This window comes from Podarcis cretensis, assembly GCF_951804945.1.
Source record: "Podarcis cretensis genome assembly, chromosome: 2".
Taxonomy (NCBI): domain Eukaryota; kingdom Metazoa; phylum Chordata; class Lepidosauria; order Squamata; family Lacertidae; genus Podarcis; species Podarcis cretensis.
In genome coordinates this window covers 3,410,109-3,434,003 of record NC_137171.1, presented here as the reverse complement: position 1 = coordinate 3,434,003, position 23,895 = coordinate 3,410,109, and the positions used below count along the sequence as shown (strand labels likewise).

General features: G+C 44.1%; 1 protein-coding gene across 5 annotated transcripts in view; it reads left to right on the top strand.

Annotated features, from left to right (window-relative positions):
- The window catches only part of SPRYD3 (SPRY domain containing 3), a 46,227-nt gene that overhangs the window by 5,409 nt on the left and 16,923 nt on the right, over positions 1-23,895 (top strand). For 4 of the 5 annotated variants that reach the window (XM_079967099.1, XM_079967098.1, XM_079967097.1 and 1 more), the window contains exons 4-7: positions 1,202-1,326; positions 3,216-3,351; positions 4,042-4,233; positions 23,153-23,302. In XM_079967099.1, the coding sequence (XP_079823225.1) occupies positions 1,202-1,326; positions 3,216-3,351; positions 4,042-4,233; positions 23,153-23,302 (603 nt within the window). The remainder of the gene's footprint in view (positions 1-1,201; positions 1,327-3,215; positions 3,352-4,041; positions 4,234-23,152; positions 23,303-23,895) is intronic. The other variant, XM_079967096.1, reaches the window with a different exon arrangement.

The window sequence follows — 23,895 nt, the reverse complement described above, 5'->3', positions numbered from 1 at the left end:
ACTAAATAATCCTTAGGAGTGCCCTCCCCCCGCCCGCAAACACCACAGCCGAATGATGACTGAACATTCTTCATGAAGATGAAATGCTGACAGACTTGTGAGGTGGAGTGGGAGCAGAAACCTGGAGCAGGTATGCCATGGAGTTTCCTGGAAAAGGGGCGTTGGTAGAATCTTGCACTCTTAACTGTCACATTTTGTTGCAGATCCCACTTGTAATATTTAATAGCTACTTGACCCATTCTCCACATTCTCGTGAGCAGAGAGGTGTGTGGTCCTGGAAGGTAGATAATTTAGAAGGGGAACCCCGGAACTCCTTTCACAATAGTGGGCAGAATCAAGTGTGCTGTGAACAGACTTCAACTTTCTCTACTTCCCCTGCACTCCCTAGATCTGCTCTGGAGAGTCCCCTAACCCCCTAAGCAGATTTTGAAGATGGGCAGGAGAGAGGAGAGGAAGATGAAGTCACGTTGCTCAAGAGGATGTCCATTCTGCTTACACACAGTTGGATACAATCCAGTCATTCTTAGCCAGGGGTTGGCAACCTAAGGCCCGTGGGCCACAAGCAGCCACCAGGGGTCGTTTAACCGGCCCACAAGCTGCCCGCTCGGTGAGGCCCCGCTGCTGCGCTAAGCCGGCATAGTGCTTCTGCAGTGCCAGAAATCGCATCTGCACAGATGCAGAAATTCGGGAGGGAAAACGTGCGATCTGGCCCACGGAGGGATCTCCACTGGAGTGAACCGGCCCAGGCGAGGTAAACCTTGCTGACCCCTGCTCTTAGCCATTATAGAGTGTGTTAAGGAGTTTAAAATGCTCTTGTGTCTTATGTCTGTAATCTTCATAACAAACCCTATAGCATGTCAGTAGTATGTCCATGTTGCTGATGGCAAATTTGAAGTCAAGAGATTAGTACCTTCCCTAAAGTCACCTACATAATTTTTTTGTATGAGAGATTTGTGCCGGGAACTTGTTCCTCTTAGTTCATATGCTACAGTGACTCTGCTAACTTGTCATGTCAAATAACATTTCTCACCTCCAGTCCCCAATGTTATTTATTGTTACATTCTGCACAAAGTCAGCTTGTTTTAAAATCTACTCAGCAACCCACTCATGTTTCCTTTATATACCAGGCAGGAAACCGGCCCTCTTCCTTGGAGGAAAGTACTACTATCTTGGTGCATTCTTTCTTCTGTCTTGTTCCTAGGTGTCAATTGTGGACAGCGGTGTGCGAGGGACCATTGCAGTGGGGCTGGTGCCTCAGTATTATAGCCTGGACCATCAACCCGGATGGCTACCGGATTCAGTTGCCTACCATGCCGATGATGGCAAGTGAGTTAACTGCTTATATTTCAGGAGCTTAAGAGCCATTCTACATGTTTTTTCCCCTCCATGGGTGTAAGAAATAAGTATGGCCATTGCTTTGTTTCTAGGGGGACGCATATCCCAAAACATTTTGTGAATCTAAGTTTGGCCTCATTGAGGGGCAGTCTTTCAATATGAGTAGGAAAATGAGAGTGCCCCAAACATTTTTTAAAGAAAAAACCACTGACTATGGCTATCAATTGATTCAGCAGAATTTGGTTGCTTCAATTTGCCATTCATAAAAACCATACTTTTACTTGTTTTTAGGTGATGCACATGTGCCATGGCTGGCTCTCTCCTGCATGTGATGGAATAGCGTGTTCTAAGATGAAGCAAACTCTTAGATTTTCATTTTAAAATGTTACTTTGAAATGTATCATCTCATTCAGTGGCCGCCCACCTTGTAGATCAAATGGCTTACGCAAGTTATCTTATCCTTAAGTTGGCTAAACATTGCAGCCACTGAAATAATTCAGTGTGAACTCTTATGTGTAACAGTTGCATGTATATCTGACACACACATGCACACATGCTCTTATGTGAGGGAAACTGAAATTAGAAGCAGTTTTCCAGTGCATTTACAGTAGGTAAAATACCCACATTTTGCAATGTTCACACATGGTGGTGTGCATTCTTTATTTCCCCCTCTGCTTCTCCTGGTGACAGTGTGCATTTCTTAAGTGTGTAGTTGCATCTGAAGGTCTTCTGCTGCACCTACCACCATAAGAAGGATAGTTGGTGGCCCCTGGAGAGTGATGCCCTGCCTGTGAAATTCCCTCCAGGTCTGGTGTCTGCTTTGCTTTCATTTTGTTGCTAGGTGAAGACCTTTCCTTTCCCAGGTTGTTAACATTGCTAACTTATAAAGCTTCTAATTCTTTTTGAGTTGCTGTGAGTTCCATTGCTTGGAATTGTATACTGTACTTTGCTTTCTTTTTCTTTTAGATGACTTGTGGTTTGTTGGTTTTTACTGTTTTGAAAGCTGCCTTAGGAATGCTGATTGGCCATTGAAGGCTGAGGGTATATGTTTCAGAAATAATAAACAATTTTTAAAAAGAGCTGCCAGGGCTGAAGTTCCATGGGAAATAATTCTCCTCTCCTTACATCATATGCTTTGAAGAGTTGTGGCTCCTCAGTATTGAGGACTGTGTGTCCATGCTTGCATGCACACGGGACTCTTCTCAGAGAATCTGGGTTGCTTGCTACAGCAGCCATTCTTGCTTGCTTGCAGATCTTACTCTTGTGCTTGAAAGCTCATGGGGTTGCCATTCTGTGTTTTGCAACACAGAGGGGAGAGGAGGGAGAGTGACCAGAGGTAGTTGTGTATGAGGAGAAACCCTGAGGAAGGCATCCTGGAGGCTTTGCAGGGCCTGACACTCCCCCATCTTCAGCAACCATTATTTTAGATTTGGAGTTGCTATCCTCTGGCCCTCCAGGTGTTGTTTAGCCAGCATAGACAGTGGCCAGTGGTTTCTGAATCAGTCTTCTCCCACTCTAGCAGTGGTCTGCTGTAGGATGTTGGTGCCTTTCTGATACCAATGTGTAAGTAGCCAATTCTAGAATACAGATAAGATAATGGGGCTGGGATTCTGGCTATGCCCTCTTTTCAAGGGAACTTAGAAGGATCACTTGTGACGTTTCTGGGTGCTTCTGTTTGGTGAGGAAATGGATAGAACTTAGTGTGAAACCTTAAACTGTGGGCTTCCCAAACTCAAAGAGTATTTTTTAAGATTATAGACCTGTTTACTGTTACCCTATTAGTCTTGTGCATCATAATATTGTCCATTTTTCCTTGGATAATGACACATCTTGTCCATTAAAACTTATTTCAAGATCTTTTTGTGTGTTTACCCATCCAGACTTTACAATGGCCGAGCCAAGGGCCGTCAGTTTGGGACAAAATGTAGCTCTGGGGACCGAATCGGCTGTGGGATTGAGCCAGTATCTTTTGAAGTCCAGACAGCTCAGATATTCTTCACCAAAAATGGAAAGAGGGTAAGTTTGGTAGCTTCTTTGTTGGGGGTTAAAGGAGGCATTGCCCCAGGGCACATCCTGAAGGCACATAATGCAGCAGCCTTGCTGAAACTAAGCAGGTCTGGGCCTGGTCAGTTCCTGAATGGGTGGCTTCCTGGTAACCCCATGGAACCCCAAGGAAGAAACATGGATATATAAATGAAACAGAAAATATAGTTTTTTCCCCTCCCAGAGAAACATTAGCTTCCCCGAGGCCACCTTTTGAGTTGATGAATGAAATGAAATTTGACCCAGGGAACTCCTGGCTTACATACTTGGAGTCATCTGTCACATATTAAAAGAGAATGAGGCGATGGAATCCTGGACTGTACCAACCTTGATTTGCGAGTGGAATTTCATTTTTTAACTCTTCCCCATGTAAAATAACCCCCTCCTTGCATGTAGAGAACTTAGCACATCAAGGGGAGACCCACGCTGTACCTTTTGCTCCACCTTGCTAGTTATCAAAATACAAAGGATTTTTTTTAAAAAAAAAATATCTCCCCCATCCCAACAGTCTGAAGTGGTACAGTCCAAGAACTCTGCCAACTCACTCTTCCACTTCATTCTGTGCAATCTGTGGAGTGGTTCTTGGCCAGTTTGCTACACTGATGTGTTCTGGAAAACAGAAGCAGCACTATGTATAACAGAGAGATTGGCTTCCTCCCACAGGTGGGCTCCACTATAATGCCACTTTCCCCAGAGGGGCTCTTCCCAGCTGTGGGAATGCACTCACTTGGGGAAGAGGTCAGACTCCATCTTCATGCGGAGCTGGGCAATGAAGAAGAGGACGACAGCATCATGATGGTGGACAGCTATGAGGATGAATGGGGCCGACTGCACGATGTGAAAGTGTGTGGCACAGTGAGTGAGCATCTCTTGGAGGGGTGTGATGGATCTCCTGGGTAAGGCAGCTGTTCTTTGGGGGAAAGCCTCAAAAACCCACCCAGAGAACAGCTACTTGCTCTCTGGAGTGTGTATCTGGGTGGGAGGGAGGGATATCCTATCCTCTATAGACTTGTCCAGCCGCATGAATAGTTGTCATTCATCCCAGCTGCAAATTTGGGTGATCAAGCACCTCTCAGTTCTTAAACAAAGTGACGCCAACCAAAAATAGGGTGGTTGTTTCTTTATACTTGGGGGACACTCTAGATCAGGGTCTCCAGCTGTTGTTAGACTACAACTCCCATCATCCCTAGCTAGCAGGACCAGTGGCAAGGATGATGGGAACTGTAGTCCAAAAAATAGCTGGAGACCCAAGTTTGGGAAACCCTGCTCTAGATATACAGTAAATGTTTAACTGTCTATGTTTAAAGCTGCTTAAACAATCTGGTAAAGAATGCTGAGTCTTGGGGAATCATGGAATGTTGAGTTTCCAGTTTAAGGGTGTGGGAAAGGAGGAAAGGAGAAAGGAAGGAATAACAGGGAATTGGCCTCCCTAAGTCCCTAATAGCTTTTTGTAAGTATATTGAAGAGGGAATTAAGGTTGGGGGAGATGGTTCAAAAAAGTATATTTCCTTGCACCGTACAGGGAATGTCAGGAGTCAGGAAAGGAAAAATGACTCCTTTCGCCTCTCCAGACCCACCCTCCCCCAAACACAGACAAACACAGACACATAACCACCCCAAGTTCAGTGCTGTCAGACAGCTCTAAATCAGATCCCTCTACCTCTTCATAGCACAGCAGGGGAAGTACGCAGGACAGGACAATCAAGGTGTCTTATCTCCCTGCTTCCACTTACTTCCCTGAATAGTACAAGTTCCAAGCTGGCCAGAACCCTCAATAGCTTGTTAGGATCAGGATGCGTTGCAAAGTTCTGTTGCAGGCTCCACTTTTTATTCTCTGCATGTACCTTTGATTATTGGTTGCTGAGGACAAATTGGCAGGGGGAGGGGTGTGATTACTGTCCTTTTCCTGCTTTATGAGGTTCCCAGTTTTGGCAATAGAATGCCAGAAGCGTTTAGATGCACTGTTGGCCTTAATCTGGCAGGCTCACTTACATGAAAAAGACATGTGCCTTTTTTCACTTGGTGATGAAGATCTGCAATCATGATGGGGAGGTAACCATGTGGACTGCATAACTCTTGCTGGTACCTCTCAGTTTCAGTGACTGGTGGGGGAGATTCAGTACAAGCTGAAATGCCATGTCTCTGTGTATTAGGAGAAGATGCACTTGGCCTAAAGCCAGTTTGCACTAACCATTCAGCAAAGCGTGCTCTAGGGCAGAGGTTTTCAGTCTTTTTGAGTCCATGGCTCCTTTGACCAAGTTCATTTTTCTGCAGCACCCCTGTGGGGCTCAGGAGTCCAGGAATGTCATCTCTTGCCTGCAGAGCTGGCAGCCTCTCGCCGTTTTTTGAACACCCTCCCCTGTGGAGTGTTCCTTCAACCTTCTCTTCTCTCCTTTCTCTTTGGGAGTCCTCTGGGCAGCCGCTGCTGCCCCCCCCCCGCCCCAAAGAGAGGTGTCTCCTCACACTGCCCCACAGGGGCCTAGGACTTGTTTGTCCATTCCCAACAGCAAGAGCTGGCGGACTGGCTGGCTGGGCTCCCTTGCCTGCTTGCTTGCATACTCCAAAGCTGCCTCAATTCTTGGCAACCAGCACTCCCTGGCCAGGCCCATAGGCATCATTTGCCTGTGGAGCTTGTAGCCAGGGCTGCTGCAACAAACAGCCACGCAAGCCTTTGGGAAGCAGAGTCTTGAGAGGGCATCGGAGGAGGGAGGGAAGGAAGGAAGGAAGGAGGGACAGAGGCCAGTGTTGCCCATGTCACCCTGATGATAATTCAAGGCACCCCAGGGTGCCACGACACACTGGTTGAAAACCGCTGCTCTAAAGCCTGGAGTGTGTGGCTTTGCTCCTCTGAACTCTCTGTTATTCCAAAAGTGGCCTCATTTCCTCATGAGATAGCATATACCGTCAGTATATACTGATTGCTGTGCAGGATGTAGAAGAGCAGAATAACTAGGATGCTGAAGTGTGGCATTGCCAGGAGAAGGAAAGAGGGTCTGCTTGTGCATATGGGAGCGGGTGCGTTGGAGGCAGGTACAGGGCTTAAGGGTGCTGACAAAATAATGGACTTATATGGATTTAGTGATGGATCTTGAACCTGTCTTCCCTCCTTCCTGCTTAATTTTCAGACTGGCTTCTTAGTTTGTGACCAGTTCTCTAGAAATCCAAAATAGAGCCCTCTGGGCCTGAATCTGCTCTGCATCTCCCTCCAGTGCAGAGTGGGTGAGCAGCCCAGTAACCCAGCAGCACTCTTCTTGCTTGCTCTCCTCTCTAGGGGCCCTGACTAAGCACATGGTGTCCTGAGACTCCTTGTGTACTTGTTTTAGAAGCATTTTTTCTGTCTCCTGTGGGCTCAGATTGATGCTTGGCAGCATATGAAGAGAATCTGCCGAAATCCCAAGGGCTGGGCAGAGTACACCAGCCTTCCCTCCCTCGGGGCGGCAGGATAGGAAGAATACAGCCTTATGTCTAAAGTGAGATGTGTTTTTTAGTCCTAGTTTTTTGGGAAGTGGGGTCCAACTGTCTGCTCAACAATACTTTGAGCACATGCCTCATATGCTCAGTAGCACTCTCCCCTTCATATATTCTGACCCATTCTGGGAGCTCTGCTTTCAAAGCTCCTGTTCCTTGTGTTCACACCACATTCTTTCACTTGGCTTTTGGCTGGGCACCTCCCAGATGTAATGCTGCAGCCTGTTGTACTAAGTCAGGGTGAGGAGCCCGTGGTCCTCCCATATGTTGTTGGATTCCCAGCTTCATTAATCTCTACACAGCATAGTCCAGTGGTCAGGGAAGATGAGAGTTGTAGTCCAGCAACATCTGGAGGGCCAAAGATGCTCTGCCCCTGTGCTAGGTGGTGGTGACTCCTTGTGACACGGATATGCACATTGTCTGTTGTTGGTTCTACTGCTGCAAAAGGAGGCTTTGGTGAAGATGTTTTGGTTTAATCCCTTGCTAATGCTGATTGTGAGGGACGCAGGTGGCGCTGTGGGTTAAAGCCTCAGCGCCTAGGACTTGCCGATCGAAAGGTCGGCGGTTCGAATCCCTGCGGCGGGGTGCACTCCCGCTGCTCGGTCCCAGCGCCTGCCAACCTAGCAGTTCGAAAGCACCTCCAGGTGCAAGTAGATAAATAGGGACCGCTTACCAGCGGGAAGGTAAACGGCGTTTCCGTGTGCGGCTCTGGCTCGCCAGAGCAGCGATGTCACACTGGCCACGTGACCCGGAAGTGTCTCCGGACAGCGCTGGCCCCTGGCCTCTTAAGTGAGATGGGCGCACAACCCCAGAGTCTGTCAAGACTGGCCCGTACGGGCAGGGGTACCTTTACCTTTACCTTTACCTAATGCTGATTGTGCTATTATTTTCTTCCAGAATTTCTCATCTGGCTTTCTTGCTGTTCAACAAATGAAGGCCTAGCTCTCACTGTGGTGGCAAAACTGACTGTTGGTGTGATGTAGATCTGTATGGTCCAGTCTACAAAATACAAAATACAAAAAAAAGTTTTTAAAAACAAATATTTCCCTGTATATAGAAAACAGAATCTTGGGGGTGTGCAGAGGATTTTATTTATTGTATCTATTAAAATCACTTTGTGAGAATTAGGCTGAAATAATCTTGCAGTATGTGCCTTTGAGTTCACGGAATGTTCCTAGGATGAAGAGGTGGCCTTGGGTGCCAAACAGGCAAAGTTTTGTACTGGAGTCATTTTTAAATGGCTGTTTAAGAACCTGAAGCCTCGGATCAGTTACTAGTTGATTTGATGTTGTGCCACCTAGAATCTTGCTCTACGACACTAGTTTGAATCTCAACTCAGATAAAAAGTTCACTGGGTGACCTTGACCTAGTTCCCTTCACTCAGCCTAACATATCTCACAAGCTTGATGCCAGACTAAAATGGGACAGAGGCTTATGATCCTCACACTGAGTTCCTTAGAAGAAGGGTGGGATAAAAATGTAATATTACCAGCACACAAACATGACGCTCCCCAAGTCTTACATGGGATATTGGTAGGGCAATGTCTACTCTGGCCACAAAAAATAATGTGCATAAGCACCAGGGAAAGCTGACTTCTGCAACTGGTGCAGTTTTTGCAAACTGAGAACCTCTGCATGGATATTACTATTTTATATAATGCTACTGGTTTTGCGAGTAGTGAGGAATGGCAAGGAGTTACAGATTTCCATTGGTGGGAGAAAACATTAAGTCTTCCTCTCACATTCCAGCTGCTGTAAGCTCTAGTTGTGAGTTGAACCCTGTGTCCAACAATATGCATTTCTTTTCCATTACTTAAAGAATTGTAGCACACACCTAGACCTGGATATTGACGTTCATGTGAGTTGGGTTTATCAGCATATTTCAGTCACTGTTCTTGCATTCAAATCTCTTTCCTAACAACACGAGGGCTAGAATCATACAGACTTGTTTTCTGCTGGATGCCAGAAACTGGAGTCCTCAGGAGTTAACTAGAGCAAGCTTCTGTGTTTTTGCAGTGGTGCAGAAAACGATTGTCTCACACTGGAATGTTTCTTGCATGGCTGTCAGTGTTGACCATTGTCACTCTTGGCCTTGAACCATCTGGGCCAGATGTTCACTCAGCTTCATTTGTGAAAGCTTCCAGTGATAGATTTGCTTATCTTGCCTGCTAAAGTTGCCCTGTTGCCTAATGTTGTCGTTGTTAACAGAATATAACTTGGGGTGGGTGGGGGTAGGGCCATCTATAATTTTAAAATTGCTCTCATTCTGTCCTTCCCATAGCAGCCGTAAGGGAGCCATTTGGCACCCACACACCCTTCAGCAGCCCAGTGTGTATTACTGAATCCTGCAGTCTTCTATGCATTCAGAACACCAAGTTCTTCTGACCTTGATAGTATTCTTATCCTTGGAAATAAGTCATGGTTGGGGAGCTGGTGGATAACATGCATTATGTGCATAAAGTATATTTCCTTCCCCCCTTTAAAATTATATTCTATTGAACAATTTCAGAAAGTGATGTATTTGATATATATCAAGCATGTGTTGGAGAAACAGGAATACTACAATTGCAAAATGCATAATATATGATAAACCATAACTCTGGGACTCACTAGGAAATCATCACTTAAAATTCTCAAGGTAATAAGAGAAACACCAAAAAAGCCTTTTCATCTCGAACATGGAATGCTTTAATGCAATATTAATATAATGCAGAGTCCATAAATTAAGCAATATAAGAAACCTTTTCCATTTCTATCTTAGGCATCAATATCTGCTTACGCAAATGATTGATGGACATTAATTTCTCAAGTTTTCATGCTTCTTGAACTTGTTTGATAAGTTTATGCATATTGGCAAAATTCCAAAATTTATAAAGCCTTTCCTCCCACCATTGTGCAATGCAGGTTTTTTTTTTTTTTTTGCAGATATAGCATCTGCATTACTTCTAATGAGACAGGGAATGCATTATGGAAATAACACACACTGAGGATTCTTGTCTTGTGGGCTGATCTTAAGGAAACCAGAGTTCTATAAATCTGCAAGTTTCTATACTACTTTTTGTTTGTGTGACACTTTCAAAAGGTTCTGTTGAAGGCTCTGTGTTGCCCACTTCCTGTATCCCTGCCCTCTTTAGGCCCCTTCTGCAGGATCTCTTAAAAAGCTTTTCTTTTCTGTTGAATCAGAGATGATAAACTAGTGGCAGGCAGGCTGCATCTGGCCCCCAGCACCACCATTAAATCTTAATCCAAGGTGTGGTTAACAGAAGAACATTGTTCAGACAGTTTCATCTGTAATGAAAGTTTTTTAAAAAAATCTAATGGGGTGTAGATTTATTGTATTGCTAACTCTTTTGCAAAGGACTGTTGGCAGTTTGCCTCTTAAAGTGGTCTTTCCGGAAGCTCATTTGTTTCCATGTGTAGCCTTGCACCCAAAAAATTGATCACATATGTCCCCAGACATTGGATGCAGGTGATAAGATTGACTTCTGCAAGACGCAGGGAAATTCTTTTTAAAAATACTCATAGCAAGAAGCTTGGTGCCAACCTGCATTTAATAACTCTCTCAGGGTACAAAGATTTATGTGCATGCAAGTGAATGTCCTGGGGTGTGTGCTAGTCATGGAGGAAGGGTCTTCCAGACCTCTGCAAAGCAAAGGACATGAGTGGCCATACAAGTTTGTGAGGAGAGCGAAGGAGTCATCTCAAGGTGATGCCCACAGTACACTCAATATTTCAAATGTGCTCACGAATCCAAAAGGTTGGCCACCGCTACCCTAGCATAAGAACCTAGGAGCCTTGTAGATCAGACCAAAAGTTCATCTCATCTAGCACCCTGTTCTCACAGTGGCCAACCAAATGCCCCTTGCAATCTTGTAAACAGGACATGCCACTGGTATTTAGAGGCATGTTACCTCTGATATGGAGGTATTACACAAACATCATTACTAAGAGCCACAAATTCATGTAAGATAGCCTGCTGTTAAAGCCCTCCAAACATGTAGGATTAAAACTTACCTGACAGGCATGACATGTTCTGTGGTGGTTGAGTGATGCCACCAAAAAGGGCCTTCCTGTGGCAAGTTACTCCCCTTTCCAGCTGTAGCACATGCAGGTCACTGCCACATGAATGGATGCCATTGCATTTTGGATCTTAACACACTCTTCCCCCCCATGTCAGCCTGGAACACGGAGGGGTGGAGACTCACACCCTGAGGGCAAAGTTTGCACAGTGAATAATGATGAATGTTACAGCCAGGTTGGGCTGTGTACCTCCAGGAGGCTTCATGGTGACAAAAGCATGTGCTCTGCCCCGAGGCTTAAATTATAGAGGCCCCCAAAGCTGTTATCTGGAAATGAAGAAGCTTCACAGTGGGGTGAAGGCACTGCAGCTTTTTCCTTTGTAACAAGATGCTGTCCCAGGCTCTCATCTGATGTTCTTCAGTAGAGAACATCTGAGGACATGCCAAAGAGACATTCCAGACCTTTTCGTGAAAGAGAGCCAACTGTTCCACCAGCAGATTAAAACGGTGACTGGAGGTCAGCCCCTTAAAGCCAATATTGCTTTGGTTGATGTATTTGCCCCAACCAAGACTCTGGGTTGTCTGCTGTTTCCAACTCTATCCTGTATACTGTCTGGCTGCTGCATTATACCACAAATATCTGAACATTGTACTCTTCTGTTAGACAGAGCTGGAAGGGGAACGGTAGGGTGTGGCCATGTTAATGGGATCTGTCGCCCTTCGTATTTTAAAATGCCTTGATGCTTTTGGCTTGCGTTCTTCCTCCTTGTCTCCCTCCCCCCAATCTCTTGAACAGTACAGAAACAGCGATAAAATAGATAGCAACACATGAAAAATGTTTGTTGAGTCGTGATCACCACACTGAGTGCCTTTATTCTATAAGCTTGGTCCTTCTATCCAAGAGAAATTGGAGTGCATTTTAATGTTCACATAAACTGGCTTGGATCCTTAAATATGTTAAGGAAGTTCATGGAAAGAAAGTTTCTCATGTCCCCCCCCCCCCAAGCATCCCTGAATGGTCGGGATGGACCTCCTGCACAACAGGTAATGCTTTTTTGATGAACTTCCATAAGTTAGGCTACAATCCTAACACCACTTAATAAGCCCTATGTAATTCAGTAAGACTTAATTCTGAGTAGACATACCGTATTGGCCCAAATATAAGCCATACTCCCCCCCCCCCCAATTCCAACTGTGAAAAGTTAAAGTGCAGCTTATACTCGTGACCTTACGCTGCTGGCAAAGCGGCGTGGCTCCCCTCCCCCAAGGAAGCAGCCCGAGAGCGCAGAGCAATGGCGCCCAGCTCGCCCGCCGCTCCCAAGCCTCCCCCGAGACGTCGGTAGCAGCCCAGGAGCACGGGGGAATGGTACCTGTAGGATTTTCTTCTATATTTGCCATTTATGGGTGTGAGTGCCTGCAGAATTTTAAGGGAGCGGCTTATATTCAGGTATTCTCTTTTTTTCTTTCCCCCTCTGAATTTTGAAGGTGCAGCTTATTTGCAGGTGCAGCTTATATTTGGGCCAATACAGTAGTTAAAATTGTGTTGTTAACTTAATATTTTCAAACTATACACTAGGGAACTGGTAGAAAATACAGCAGCTAGACAACTGGCACCAAATACAGGGAACTGTGATTATCTCCCACTTTGTTTCCCCAGCAGAAATTAAAGCACATATTGCAAACCTTCCTCGGGACAGAATTCCAAAGTGCACGTGTGTGTGTTGGAGGGGTTACCACCAAGAACCTCTTTGTTTCTGTTGGCTGCCTATCTTGCTTCTACTGTGGTAGGACAAGAAGAGGGACCTCTGAGGGATATTTTAATGTGGAGGCAGGCTTATGTAAGCTGTCCTTAAGTTACCAAGTGGTCCTAAGTGGTTTAGGGCTAGAGAGATGTAACTAAGCAACCACCTGTGGTCAGTGCAGAGGCAGTTCAGATACTCAGTTGTGTAGCATCTTCTGATAAGGGTTGGGGGATATATCTAACCACATGTGGGAATTGGGCCAGAGACACTGAACTGGTCGCTGGGGATGGGGTTGTTAACTGTGTTGATGAATTGATGAATTGGAAGAGCCGTAAAAAGATTCCATTGAGCACATGGATTGATAATATGGGCAGACTAGCTGAATATGAACAAATTGCATGTCGACACAAATTAAGAATAGATAAATATGAAGAAATCTGGAGGGAATATTTAAGCGATAAGGCAGACAGTGGTGGGAAATAGGGGGAGGAGAGGTGGGGGAAAATTGTTAAAAAGGTGTAGTCATAGGTATGTTGTTGTTGTTTAGTCATGTCCGACTCTTCGTGACCCCATGGACCAGAGCACGCCAGGCACTCTTGTCTTCCACTGTCTCCCGCAGTTTGGTCAAACTCATGCTGGTAGCTTCGAGCACACTATCCAACCATCTCGTCCTCTGCCGTCCCCTTCTCCTTGTGCCCTCCATCTTTCCCAACATCAGGGTCTTTTCCAGGGAGTCTTCTCTTCTCATGAGGTGGACAAAGTATTGGAATCTCAGCTTCAGGATCTGTCCTTCCACTGAGCACTCAGGGCTGATTTCCTTCAGAATGGATAGGTTTGATCTTCTTGCAGTCCATGGGATTCTCAAGAGTCTCCTCCAGCACCATAATTCAAAAGCATCAATTCTTCGGCAATCAGCCTTCTTTATGGTCCAGCTCTCACTTCCATACATCACTACTGGGAAAACCATAGCTTTAACTATACGGACCTTTGTTGGCAAGGTGATGTCTCTGCTTTTTAAGATGCTGTCTAGGTATATCAGTATTCAAATCTGAATTGTCAAATTGTGTTATTAGTGTTATTATGGTTTTTGTAGTATGTGTCTTTTGCAGTTGTTGCAAAAATGATTAAATAAATTTTTAAAAAACTGTGTTAGCATTGCCTGATACTCTGAAGTTCAGCTGATTCCTGGGGTTCTAATAGCTGAGGGTATTCTGGTTTTCTATTTAAAGTAGTTTTGTTATTTTATGTTGCAACAGAAAACTAACAGCTTTGGTGAATATAGGTGTTCTGATGTTCTTGCCATACTACAAATTTTCATTTTTCAGAATAGCAGTTACCATTTTGATAACTACTATTCATCCCAAGCAAGTGAGCTATGGTTGCCTCCAGTTCTGAGCTCTGCTTTCAGTGCTCTCAGAACAGGGTTGTAGTTTCAAGTCTTTGGGAATAATGGTCCCTGAGAGTCAAAGAGAATCAAGGAATTGTAGAGTTAGAAGGGAACATGAGGATCATCTAGTCCAACCCCCTGCAGTACAGGAATCTTTTTGCCCAATTTGGGGATCAACCCCCAACCCTGAGATTAAGGTCTCATGCTCTGCTGACTGAGCTATCCTAGCTATCTAATGCTGTTGGGTGTAGCTTCAAACCAGCAATATGCTGCAGTACTTGCCCTAATGAGACGTTGATACATAGCTGTCCTAAATCAGTGTTCTTAGTTTATTTGGAAGTTCTTTGGAATTCTTCCTGTCACTTGAGTTGCAAGATTGCTGAGACGGGTGCCTAGATATAGCAAAATACCAACTGTGGTGTGCTCCTACCCAATTGTTGTCCCCCCCCCTTTATCTCTTGAGCTGTCCTGATTGTCATTCAGGTCCCACTATCGTCAGTCAGGCTCCACTATTATCTATCTGTTACTTTGTTCAGATTGCCTCCCAGCACCACCACAGTTGGAATTGGCATCAGTTTGGCTAAGACTCCCTCCAGGATTTTTGTTGTTATTACTGCTGTTTGGACTGTATATTGACCCAAGAAGTAATGGTCCGTCCTTCAACTCCTTCATATCAGCCCCTGGGGTCTTTGAGTGCACATCAGGAAGACTAATCCTTCTACTTTTGAGGAGCTTGGTACTACAAAATAATTCAGTGATCCATTTGCCTTTAAAGTTATTACTCAATTGCTTTTTTAAAAAATAAAATGTGTCTCCAGAAGAAAGACTAGTGTCAGGACAATTTTTGGTCCGATGTGCACTGGGCCTTTTGACAGGGTTCTCCAGGCCCTTTGACCTTCAGTGTAACAACTCTAATATCACCAGCATTCTGGTTTCTCCACCTTTGTTGGCTAAACCGACTCAAGGAAGTAAAAAACAAAAACAAAATCCTGTGATTGAAAATGTCAAATGTTCACACACAGAGAATAAAAGATAAGCAATATAATATTTAAAGCAAACATGTGATTGCGGATGTGCACTGCATTAGACGGTTGTAGTTTATTTGGCAGAGCACCACCTGTGCCAGGAATTGCAGTGGGGAAAGTTGTTGCCATTCATGACAGCAGGCACAGAAAGAGTTGTGCTCTTCTCCTCTGTCATTGGTGCTTTAGCATACCCATACCTCTAAAAATTCTAATCTGGAATAATAAGAACTAGAAACTTCTTTATTTTTCTTTTAACAATACCTCTGATTCTCAGAAGTCTGGTGGAAGTACAATATTTTTGTGTTTGGTGTGTTTTTTGAAACATTTTGCACGGGATTGAGGTTTGACGTTTGTCATTTATGAGGTGATGGCAGCCACAGAGAAGAATAGCTTCCTTCTAACAAAGGTGAATAGAAATAACTGGATTCACCTAGGTGACTCAGCAGAATAAGTCTCACAAGCTTACAATTGTTGCACAGATGGCCCAGATCAATGGTCTTGATATGGAGGGTCAGGACTATGGGGATGGTAAGTTGGCTTTAAACAGTTAAGTGCAACTCCAAACTCTGCAAATTTGATTATGAAAGACTCTCCAGTCAGCAACACCATAATATATGGTGCATTGGCTTGGAGCTGGGCCTGTCTTATTCAGGATTCCTTGCTTCCATCTACCCCACCACAAAATGGCCTTTGCTGGAATTAACTTGGGGTTTATTAAGGACGAATTTTTCTCAGCCTGCCCTGTAGACTCTGCTCTGCCTAAATCTGGAATGTGCTACCAGTTTTAAGTTCCTTCAGCTGTTGTTGGCTGAGCATACGGCTCATGTGACCAGCAGAAAGAGCGGGTCCTACATCTGCTTATCTAAGAGGTTCACCTGTTTGTCTTGGATGCTCTCGTTGCTTGGCCAACATGTTGTTGCCTTCATCTGCTGGAAGCTTCCCCTTATAAACTATGGTCTGAAGTAAAATGCCATCAGGAAGGGCTCTGGGTGGAATTTCTTTTTCATAATTGTGAGTCTGGTGGAGGTGCAACTTTGGGCTAAGTGTTAAAGGAGAGACAGGCCTCTGATGGCTCAACAAATCCTTTTTGTGTGTAGCTTCACAAGTGGTTGGGGTGGTTAATAACGGATCCTCCCATGTTCAGAACTAGTATATCCTCAACTTACCGGATACTAGGAACAGACAGAGTGCCACTATATTTCCATTATGCCCCAGTCTGAGCTTCTCAAAGATATTTGGCTGGGAGAAAGAATGTTGGACTTAGGTGGACCTGTGGTATGATCCAGCAGAGTTGTTTGCACATTCTTAACCCTATGCCTGAAATGGAAGCCATTGCCCACAGAGGCCTTACATAAGCCCTTGTTTTCTACATGCCTATCCCCTGTCCCAGTCTGAGATGTGGACCTTCCCTGACCCAGACAACTCCCCCCCGCTCCCTGCAAGAACAGGGAAGCCAACCATTTACATTTCCTCTCTTATTTCAAAATTATCCCTTGCCTTTCCCCACTTTATGCAGCTGTTTTCACTCCTAGGGTCTTCTGCCATTCAAGATTTAGGTTCCTTTTTCATGGTTAAAATGGATGATTGCCTTTTCTTCTGAGTAAGCTTAATTTTTTGTGACTGCAGAACCCTCCCCCAAAATGCTGTATTCTGGTACTTACATAGCCTTTGCACTGTTGATTTAAGGGGAAGGTATCTCATGTGCCCTCAGATAATTGTACTTTATTTTTAGCTGAGAAATGTATGGGTGGGGGGGGGAGAGAATGGAGCATAGGTGGAAGAATTGTTAGCCATTCTAGGCTGTGGGAGAATTCTCCACTCTGATCCTGGATAGACAAAAACCATCCATGGAAGCTTCCCACAATGCAGCTTTAGCAATGTATAAACCCACACCATCCTGATTGCGGAGCAACACCAAAAGCATGTATTGCTTATGGTGATTTGGAATTAAGGGTTAAGGGTGTTTAGATGAGACATTTTCAGACCACAGAAGGGATTTGCAGAAGCGCTCCTTTCCTATTGTTCTAGTGTGTGAAGCAGTCCTCTGAGATAAGGCCCTGAACTTTCAAAAGATGCACAGAACTGCTTATCCTGAGTTTGGACCCAGCCAAACAGGTTGAGGACTGCTGGATCCTTCCAGGACAACCTCTTTCCTCTTTCTGTCCTTTGAATTGCAGTGCCAAATTCACCCACATAAACTCCCTCTCTTTCCTGGCTCTTTCCCTGGCCTGATGGAAAAATAAAATGCATAACTTGCATTCTTCCTTTGGACAATTTAATATTTTGTTTATTAAAAGCCCACTCTTCAAAGGCTGGGCGTGGGTTTTCGGCACGCTGGCAGAGTGGGAGGTAGGCCTGGATTTGCTGTGCGTCTCTTGAAAGTGTGTGTCTGTTTTTTCAAAACTGGTTGTCTTGGAATTTTGGATGTCTGAGTTGCAGTAGCCTGAAGCCATCTATTTTCCTATGGTCACCCTCCTGTAGTATTAGAAGTCTGTCTCTTTTTTCTTTCCTTTTTCTCTTTTTTTTTTGGTTAACTAGCTTTTGAATTTGTACTTGGTGGGGTCATTGAACAACACTATTCTCAGCTAGGGATTTCCTCTGGATTTTTTAAAAAAGCATTTTCTCCTGTATATTGCATTACGTCCCACTTCAGTGTGTTTCTGACTGAAGAAATCCAGCAGCATTAGTTCTTTTCATGAGCCTGAGTTTTCTGTCCCCAGCAAGTAAGCCCTGAGGTAAAAGTCAACAACACCAGATCTTGAGGGCAGAAGTCAGCAGCCTCAGGCATTCAGTTAGTCTTTTCAGGAAAGCCAGCATGGAAACTGTTTCCTAAAGGGCCAGTCACCATCCAGGCTTTGTGCTGGCCTGTTGCACCAAGGTGGCAGCTGGCCGTTTTTGGTGGAACTGCCACCCTTTTTTTCTAGGGAGCTTATATCTGTGCCTTTAACAGCTGCATGACAAATAATTTACAGGTGCAGCTTTTCATGAGGAAAAGAAGACTGGAAAACATTGCCTAGTGAACTTCTGCTTATTGTGCTGCTATGAAAGGCATGACAGTGTTGCTTAACAGTCTGTTCTTCTTCAGGCCACTGGGAACTTGCTGGCTCTTTCATATGTTTTCTTGAAATATTAATGAAATCCTTCACCCCGGATGCCTTTTTAGAATCCTGTTTTTCAGGAAAAAATCCTTAAACCTGCCAGGAAAGTGAAGTTCTGTGACCTGAACAGACTATGCAAATTCTCAGTTTTCTGGCTGATTTGGTACAATTTCCATTCTGGTTATAATGAGAGAAGGGAAACTATACAGAGGCTGAATTACTTCACCTCTTCAAAACACACCTCATGACAACAGACATTGCCTTTATATGGTCTAAAGTTTTATTTTCAACATGATAGGGGCTAGAAACTTTTTTTAAAAATAAAATAAGATAAAAACTCAGACTCCCAGGATGTTTAGTCTTGTGTCAGGTTCAAAAGTCTATACTTGCATGCCATTCATCTTCATAGGTTTTTCTGTGAGAAGTGCACCTTATCAGCCCATGTCTCTGTCCAGGTCCGCTTCATATAGTGTGCGTTGACACCAGGTCACTTTTCCTTCTCGCTTCCAGAAACATATGCACAGTGACTGTATCAACAGTACCAGTAGGATTGTTGTTATTTGTATCCTGCCCTTCCTTCTGAAAGGAGCCCAGGATGGCATACAATAAAATACAAATACAATCATTATAATAAATCAGAACAACTTTAAACAATAACAGTAATATAGCACTAAAAAATCTTGGATACCTACAGCAGGTAAGGGATATCAGATTGATAACAATCCCCTGCTACAAAGGTGTGTCTCAAAAATATGTTTGATTAGTGACAGGTTGAGTGGGAGATGGACTTTTATGGGAGGGAGTTCCACCACAAAGAAGACTCTGTCCTGTGCCTACTAGCTGTACCATGAACAGGGCCTCCATCACAGATCTGAAGGTACAGGATTGCTAGTACTGGAAGAGACTCCTCTTTAAGTACTTGGGCCACATGCAGTTTAGAACTTTAAACATGAAGGCCAACACCTTGAAAGGGCTCAGTAGTTTGCAGCATTTTAAGCTTCTCCACTCAGCAGCTGCTAAGCCACATTCTGCTGTAGCTGCAGCTTCCAGAGTATAAGGTGTCTTCAAGGGACACCTCATGTAGAGAGCATTGCGGTACTCCATTTGTTATCTAAACCCAGAAACAGCCAAACATGAGGTGTACAACAGGTTTTCATCTGTGCCATTTATTTCATTCTACAAATCATCTCTACCGTATTCTGCACCTGGCAAGCTTCTCGAATGCCTGTGCTTCAGTTAAGGCCCAGGGAAAGCCCTCATCAGGTAACTCCTGCCTGCCCCAGGGCTTTTTCAGACGAGAGAAAGCACAGCCAGTCAGGGGGGCTGCAGAGTGCTGGATAATTGTTTACTGGGAAGAAATACCCCCACCCCACCCCAGTCTTGGCCACCTCACAACAATAAGCTTAAGATTGCATTCCCACCAAAAGCCTAAAGAAATTCTGAAGTGTCCTGAGAATGAAGCAGAAAAAAGCTGAAGCCTCTTTTGCAAGGGAAGAAAACCTTTGAGAAACTGGATGACATATTTCAGCACAGCGCTAGGGTGGCAGGGCAGCACAAAATAGAAGCTTGGGGCCATGAAGATCAGGTGGGGTGGGGCTGCCTGGCCCAAGCCTGTTCCTGTTTCAGGCCTTCTGTACTTTTGATGACTGAATGGAGTTCTTAAAAGGCCTGCCATTAAAAGGGGATTAAGGTGCTTTCTAAAGGCAGCCCTGGCAAGTGATTCATCAGGGCTAGGTGTAAACACACCTTGCATATTTACCCTGTTTGTCTGCTCTTTTGCCTATAGCCAAAGGGGCTCCTGGATATATGCCTGTTCCTGCCCTAGTTGGTCATCTTACTTATTTTCTTAAATTTATATCCCGCCTTTTCATCTTGCCAAGGAACTTAAAGTGACATACATATGGTTCTTGAGACCAGACCTACTTAGTTTCAGCAGACCGATGGTCCCATGTACTTTCTCATTGATTGATTTGGGGCTGGCCCATTATGGAATGGTAGATGGCCTGCCACTGGGGCAGATTTTGAAGTATAATTTAAAGGGCAGAAAATAAGTTCACCTTTATTTGCATTACATACCTAGATCCAGAACTGAAACATGGTTTTTAGGATGACCCTGAAGACTTAGCCGATAGTCAGGGATGTTTGGAGTTGTAGTCTAACAACATCTTGAGGATACCACATTGGCTACCTCTGTTCTATAGGGTAAAGGTAAAGGGACCCCTGACCATTAGGTCCAGTTGTGGCCGACTTTGGGGTTGCAGCACTCATCTCGTTTTATTGGCTGAGTGAGTCGGCGTACAGCTTCTGGGTCATGTGGCCAGCATGACTAAGCCGCTTCTGGCGAACCAGAGCAGTGCACGGAAATGCCGTTTACCTTCCTGCCGGAGCGGTACCTATTTATCTGCTTGCACTTTGACGTGCTTTCGAACTGCTAGGTTGGCAGGAGCAGGGACCAAGCAACGGGAGCTCACCCCATTGCGGGGATTCGAACCGCCGACCTTCTGATCTGCAAGTCCTAGGCTCTGTGGTTTAACCCACAGCACCACCCGCGTCCCCCCCTTCTATAGGGAGATGTATGCATAAGAATGACTATTGTACTAAAAACTTCACTACCAGTATACTAGCTGTATTATTGGGACATGAAGCTAAACTTGGTCCCTAAATGCAGTTCATATGTGCAGTGCTAGTCACTTGCCCAGAAAGCTGAATAGCACCCTAAAATTGTCCACTGGCTTGAAGAGAAGTCAGCACCAGCAGTTAAGACTAGTCATGTATAGATGAAGGAATAAGCTAGATGCTTGTATTTAATCCAGACAAGATGCATCCATAAGAGGCACTTTCCCAATCACTCAGTAATATGTACCATCTGGAAGGGAAATGTAGAACAAGAACATTAGTTCAGTATCAATAGCCAAGTCAGACCAAGGTTGAATTTCCTGTGCTTCCCATCCCTCTCATTTGAATTCTCACTCCCCCAGTCTGGTTTGGCATCTCTTTTTATTGTTAAATTGTTTTATTTAAATTGTACATAAAGCCACCTTCAATAAAACTACTAATAACAATAACATCATCTGAAACTTGCACAAGAACATCACATTTAAGAGTTGTTCTTCCTCCAGGATAGATCGTTGTCAGAGTAGGTCACTCCTTATGTCGAGCTGCTTCCTGTTCTAGCTGCTTGAAATGTTTGCTTTGTGCTTAGATGGATGAATGGTTCTTGGAATCCTATGGCAGCAGTGCAGAAAGCTAGTGGAAAGGGTCAATGGTCTGTTTTTCCACAGGGCTTTAGGAGCCAGGAAAGATTAGTTCAATATGTGGTTGTGCTTCATGAGGGGTGTCTGTGTGCATGCACACCCATGCCCTTGGGACTAAGATACTTCATGCAAGTTTGCAGTAGCTGTTGATCACATCATTGCTGCAACTACAGCTATAGAACTCCTAGTAGAACAGTGTTAGCTCGATGATGGAACATCTGGCAGTGTCAGTTATATCAGGGGGTGCATGATATCCTGGAATTCAGTGCAACCATATATTTTCTCAGTTCAACTCTTTGTTTCCTTCTCTGCTAAAAATTGAAGTGGTAGAGGAACACTGGAGGCAACTGAGCACGATCTTCACTGCTCATCTTGCCTCCTTGCCGCTCACTGCACATGCAGAATAAATTGTGCAAAATGAGAAGATATGTGAAAAAAGTTCTTCCCTTTTAGCACTTGTAGCACTTTTGAAACCTGTGCAGAAGACTCTGCTTTGAAAACTGGTGTACGAAAGTTTGAAATGTACCTGGCAGACAAGGTTTGGGTAGAAAAAGAGGGGAGAAGGTGGTCTTGTTTATTAAAATATGGTTTGCTTTTACTGTATCTGTATATCTTAAATAACAATCTTAGTTCTCTAGCTCAATATGCTAAAATAAGGAATGCATAATGTTTTATTTTCCTTATGTTATCTAATTTCACAATTTTGCTGCTCATGGCATTGCTTCCTTATGGTATATCCTTGTTTCAAAATGATTCCATTCATCCTTGATTTTTTTCCACCTGTAATGCCAGATTCAGGGTAGGGTATTGCTGGATTTCCAGATTTATGAACAGTGGAACATCTTTGTGGCTATAAACATAATTGTATGTTTTCTGTATTAAAAACATTTCAGTGTTTTTCTTTAATGTTGATCTCCTAAAGTACTGAAATACCTTGAATACTGGAGACTTGCAAAATAAGATGAGGATGTTTGCCAACTGCATGTCTTGGACTCTCACTTTATTTATTTATTTATTTATTTATTGTTTGTTTGTTTGTTTGTTTGTTTGTTTGTACTAATATCCCACTCTTCAGCAGGGCAGTTTATAAAAAGTACCACAATTAAAACAGCTACAATGTAGAATTAAAATCCATTTGTTGTTCATATGTCTAAAATTTGAGGAGGAAAAAAAGGCTGCCTCATCTGGATATATTTCAACTTGTTGAAGAAAAGTGGTCTTGCATGTTTAAGGTGCTTATGCACAGAAGTGGATATACAGTATATGCAGGGATAGGATTTTCCATATCATGGTTTCACACATTAGTTTGTCTTTAACTGCTTGTACATGTTTTAAAGGCACACCAACTAGCTAGCTATCATGCAGCCATTCAACCAGTAACTTGTGCTCCTCATAGTTCTCTCTCCATTGCCGACCAACTTGCATTCCTTTCTCCATTCTGTGGAATTAGCTTAGCTGAATGACACCCCTTTTGTTATTCTTTTCGTGTATCCATGATAATTGTTTGGAAACATGATGCTATATTCAGGATGATTATCATCAGCTGTGAAAATGTGGTTTCTGTTCCCAGAAATGAAAAGTGCAGATTTTCACTGCATTCCCCCACCCTTTTTAAGGCAACATCAGAATCTGCCAAATGATTGGAGTGGAGGGTGCTAACTAACAAGTGGATGGGTATTAACATGCCTTGCTTGTCATCCTCCTGGAAAACAACATTGGGCTTGATGGACTGTCAGGTCTGATCTGGACAGCCGATCATTGTGTCATCCTTTTCTCTGCAGCTCCTGGAGTACGTGGGGAAGGGAAAGAGCATAATTGACGTGGGCCTAGCCCAAGCTCGGCAGCCACTAAGTACCAGGAGTCACTACTTTGAAGTTGAGATCGTAGATCCAGGAGAGAAATGCTACATTGCACTGGGCTTGGCTCGAAAGGTAAAACTGTGGTGGGGGAAAGAGTGTGCTGTGTTGTGTGCTTAATAGAGCCCCTTCAAACGCACTGCGCAGGATGCCATCTCATTTGGCTGGGGACTGCTTAAGGATGGTGTAGCATGCATGATTACTTGCATGTTCAATGGAAAATTTCCACTTGCACATAGTCTTATGTGAATGAGGTTACAGTATGACACCAGGCTGGAACTAGAAAAATTATTAGTTCTAACATAGTCCCAGGAAAGAGCTCTGCAGTGCCTGGTGTCTTTTGCAAAACAAAGAATGGTTGGAAGTTAGAAAAAAATTGAAGCAGATACCTCACTGGGTGCACTTGAACGCTGGCTTTAACTTGGTCTGTTTGAGGCTTCTTTGTGAGGTGGAATGACACAGCGGCTGATAGAAATTATGCATGCAATACGGTGTGGTGAGGCACTCTACATGTTTCAGCTGCCACATAGAAGCCATTTCACACAGTCTTGGTGTCATGGTCATATTGCACAGGTATGGTGGCATTTTCCTGCCAACTCATCTTTGCATAAATGAGGGAAGAGTTAGATCTCTAAGCTAGCCTCCTCCTTTTAAGGACATTCCTCAGT